This window comes from Galeopterus variegatus, unplaced genomic scaffold, assembly GCF_000696425.1.
Source record: "Galeopterus variegatus unplaced genomic scaffold, G_variegatus-3.0.2 Scaffold3978, whole genome shotgun sequence".
Classification (NCBI taxonomy): domain Eukaryota; kingdom Metazoa; phylum Chordata; class Mammalia; order Dermoptera; family Cynocephalidae; genus Galeopterus; species Galeopterus variegatus.
This window is the reverse complement of record NW_007730089.1, coordinates 15129-19324: the sequence shown is the minus strand read 5'-3', so window position 1 is coordinate 19324 and position 4196 is coordinate 15129. Positions and strand designations below refer to the sequence as shown.

General features: G+C 47.4%; 1 protein-coding gene across 1 annotated transcript in view; it reads right to left on the bottom strand.

The window, feature by feature from the left end:
• Window positions 1–4196, bottom strand: part of LOC103602007 (neuron navigator 1-like) — an 18401-nt gene that overhangs the window by 2920 nt on the left and 11285 nt on the right. Inside the window, exon 15 of the mRNA XM_008586409.1 lies at window positions 2507–2704. Within this exon, the coding sequence (XP_008584631.1) occupies window positions 2507–2704 (198 nt within the window). The remainder of the gene's footprint in view (window positions 1–2506; window positions 2705–4196) is intronic.

Here is a 4196-nt window from a genome sequence, read left to right as displayed (position 1 = left end):
GGGGGGGTCCAGTCCCCACCTCCTTATCCTGGGTCCCTAGGCTCACCCTGAGGCACTGGCACAGTGTGCCTGGTTGTGGAAGGGGTTTCGGTCGCCTTCTCCGCGCCTCAGGTCCATGGTAGGCCCCAAGGCCCTGGTGCAGTGTGCCTGGTGGTAGGAGGTGGATCTGGTCCCCTTCTCCATGCCCTGGGTCCCAGGGCAGGCCCCGAGGTGCTGGCACATTGTGCCTGGTTGTGGGAGAGGGATCCGGTCCCCTTCTCCATGCCCCGGGTCCCAGCGCAGGCCCCGAGGCGCTAGTGTGGTGTGCCTGGTTGTGGGAGGGTGGGTCCAGTCCCAACTCCTTATCCTGGGTCCCTGGGTAGGCCTGAGGTGCTGGCATGGTAAGCCTGGTTGAGGGAGGGAGGTCCAGTCCCCTTCTCCATGCCCCAGTTCCCCTGGCAGGCCCCGAGGCGCTGGTGTGGTAAGCCTGGTGTGGGAGGGGGGTCCAGTCCCCTTCTACATTGCCTGAGTCCCCAGTTGGGACCTGAGGTGCTGGTGAGGTGTGCCTGGTTGTGGGGGGAGAGGTTTGGTCCCCTTCTCTGTGCCTTGTGGCCTTGGGTCCCCAGGTGGGCCCTGAGGTGCTGGCGTGGTGTGCCTGGTTGTGGGAAGGGGTTTCAGTCCCTGGCTGCTAGCCCTGGGTCCCCGGGTGAGCCCCCAAGCACTCGTGGTGTGCCTATATGTGGGAGTGGGGTCCGGTCCTTGGCTCCAATTCTTGGGTTCCCAGGTGGGGCCCTGAGGTGCTGATGGTATGAGTGGTTGTGGGCAGGGTCCTGCCCCTGACTCCATGCCTCATGTCCCCTGGTGGGCCCCAAGGCATTCATGGTGTGCCTGGGCCAGAACTAAGTTTTTGTCCTTTACTTACTACTAAAATGGGGGAACTTCCTGTGGGAACCATTACTTGAGCTCTGTGGTTGAGGTAAATTGCTACTTTGCTGCTGTTTCCCTAGGGAAGGCTTTTTGTGCAGCTCAGGGTTTAATGGTTGACCTTATAGATACTTCCGGCTCTCCAGAGACCTGGTGCACCTGGGTTGTGTAGAAACTTTGATCTGGGCCTGAGTTTTTTCATCAGACTGCACCCCATGCAATTCTGTATTCCCGACCAGTCTCCTCTGAGTGGTCCTGTGCTGATTGGGGGGCAGGTCGGCTGTCTTTGCTGTGTCCCAGTGTTCCCCTGGTGGGCCTGTCTCCCCCACTGCCTGTGCTCCCCACAGTTCCCACGGGACGGGCCCTGCGCCAGTCCCTTGTGATGACTCACTGGCCTCTGAGTGGCTCCCTTTTTTCAGCTGTTCTGGCTCCTCACTCCTGTGTGGGTCCACGGGAACCCTGTTAGTGGTCTTGCTGTCCTGGCGACCATCAAAGTCCTCTTCTCACCTTCCACCTCCAAGTAACTCCATCTAAAGGGCACAGCTGCGGCTTCTGCCTGCTCCATGTGCTACAGCATTAAAGAGACCGTGGCCCAAAACGCTCAGAGCAGTTTTTTCTTTCTCTCATCATAGTTTCTCCCACCTTCATGAACTCCGTAGGTCTCTCCTCCTCTTGTGGCCCAAAACGCTCAGAGCAGTTTTTTCTTTCTCTCATCGTGGCTTCTCCCCCTTCATGAACTCCGTAGGTCTCTCCTCCTGTTCCCCTGAGCTCCAGTGGCCCCAGCTTGGCTGATGTTACATTTTTATAGTTGTAAATTCGTTGATTTGTGGGAGAGAGTGATGCTGGGGACCGTCTATTCTACCATTTTGACCAGAAGTCCGGTATCTCCTTGTTTTAATTTGCACCTCCCCAATTGTTAGAAAGGTTGAGGATCTTTTTAAGTTTTTATTGGCCATTTGCATTTCCTCTAGTCAAATGCCTGTTCATATTCTTTGTCCATTTTTCTGTTGGGAAGTTTTATATAATGTAGATATCAATCTTCTTTTGGCTATATGCATGCAAATATTTCCCCCCAGTTTGTAACTTGTTTCAGCTTGCTTTCTTTTCTTTTCTTTTCTTTTTTTTTGGCAGTGGCCATAATGGGGATCTGAACCCTTCACCTCAGTTTTATAGCACCCTGCTCTAACCAACTGAGCTAACCTGCCAGCCCTCAGCCTGCTTTCTGCAAGGGTTCTGTGAAGTCCATTTAGCTAAGCAGTTTTCAAAGTAATATCAGAGGAGAGGTGGAAGTAGGGAGAGCACTAATGTGTCTGATTGTTCTACTTCTTTGGTTGATATCCCTACATGGGACCTGCCTGAGACTTGGGTCTGCTAGAATACTTCTTGCTGGGATGTGTTATTATTTAACTTAAGCTAAGTCCCAGGCATATGATCTTTATAACCTAGGATTCTGATATTCAGAGATTCTCACTAGCCTCATCCTGGTCCTGGCCTTGCTGATATTCTTTGGCCCCCCAGGCCCTGATCAGTGTATGCATGAAAGAGCATGAAGAATTCAGTTCTGTAATATTCTTACTTTTACCTTAGACTGGTTTCTACTCACCAGAGGATCTGAGTCCAGGGAACTTGGGGTGCTATCTTTGACTGTCCTGTCCTCAGGAGGTGAGGCAATGCTATGAGGGCCCACAGTGGGTGGGGGCAGGTGGTACAGCTTTGACTGGTCTTGTTGGGCTGATGGCCAGGGAAGAGTGTCCCGGACCCACTCCACTGGGTCCTCCCAGGCGGCTTTCTGTCCATGAACCTGGAGAGAAGGAGAAACATGATTACTGGGGTGGGGGGATGAGTCCACAGATTAGGGGTTTGTTCATGCAGTCTCTTGATAGTTCCCACAAAACATGATCCTTGGTAACACACTCCCTCAAGTGTAAAGCCTTGATGCTCTAATCCCTGTGGAATTTTCGTGAGTTTCCTAACAAGGGAAATAAGTTGTTGTAAACTCGTAAAATCACTTTGCAGAATAATTTAGCAGATTGTGTTAAAGCGTTCAAATTTTTAAAAATTTTAATTTCATTTATTTATTGTTTAAATTGACAAAAATTGTGTACATTTATGATGTACAACATGTTTTGAAATATGCATACATTGTAGAATGGCTAAATTGAGCCAATTAATGTATGCATTACCTCACACACTTAATTTCTTGTGTGATGAGAACAGTAAATATCTATTCTCTTAGTGATTTTCAAGTACACAATACATTGTTATTAACTATAGTTACCATGTTGTATAATATATCTCTTGAACTTATTCTTCCTGTCTAACTGAAATTTTGTATCCTTTGTCCAAGATCTTCTCAGCCCCTTCCTCTCTAGGCTCTGGTAACCACCAGTCTACTCTCTGCTTCTGTGAGTTCGACTTTTTTAGATTCCACATATATATGTTTTTCTGTGCCTGGTTTTCCTTAACATAATGTCCTCCAGGTTCATCCACATTTGTTGCAAATGACAGGATTTCTTTCCTTTTTTTTTTTTTTAGGGCTGAATGGTATTCCATTTTCTTTATCTATTCATCTGTTGATGGACACCTAGGTTGCAATAAAACTTAACATGCACAAATTTTATGACCCAACAATTTCACTTTTTTTTTTTTTAAAGATGACCGGTAAGGGGATCTTAACCCTTGACTTGGTGTTGTCAGCACCACGCTCACCCAGTGAGCTAACCGGCCATCCCTATGTGGGATCTGAACCCGGGGCCTTGGTGTTATCAGCACCGCACTCTCCCGAGTGAGCCACGGGCCGGCCCTACAATTTCACTTTTCAAGAAGGAAATTCTTCCACTTTAGTCATAACACATTTTTGTTTTTGAAAAAAAAATTTCTTTTTTGAAAACAGTTTTCTTTCATGAAAACAGATGTTATCTGTATGAAAATGCTTTTTTTTTTTTTATTTTAAAGATGACGTGTAAGGGGATCTTAACCCTTGGCTTGGTTTTGTCAGCGCCATGTTCACCCAGTGAGTGAACCGGCCATCCCTATATGGGATCCAAACCTGGGGCCTTGTTGTTATCAGCACCACACTCTCCTGAGTGAGCCACAGCCCGGGCCCTGAAAATGCTTTTAAGTTGGAAAACTATTAACAATAATGCAAAATTTCCTTAAAATGTCAAAATTTATAAATTTATAAATGGAATAATGACTTTTGGCATTGGTCTGATAGATAGCATATCCAGAAATTTACTATATCATCAGGAGATACCTACTCATAGCAAATTACTTTTTTTTTTTTTTTTTTG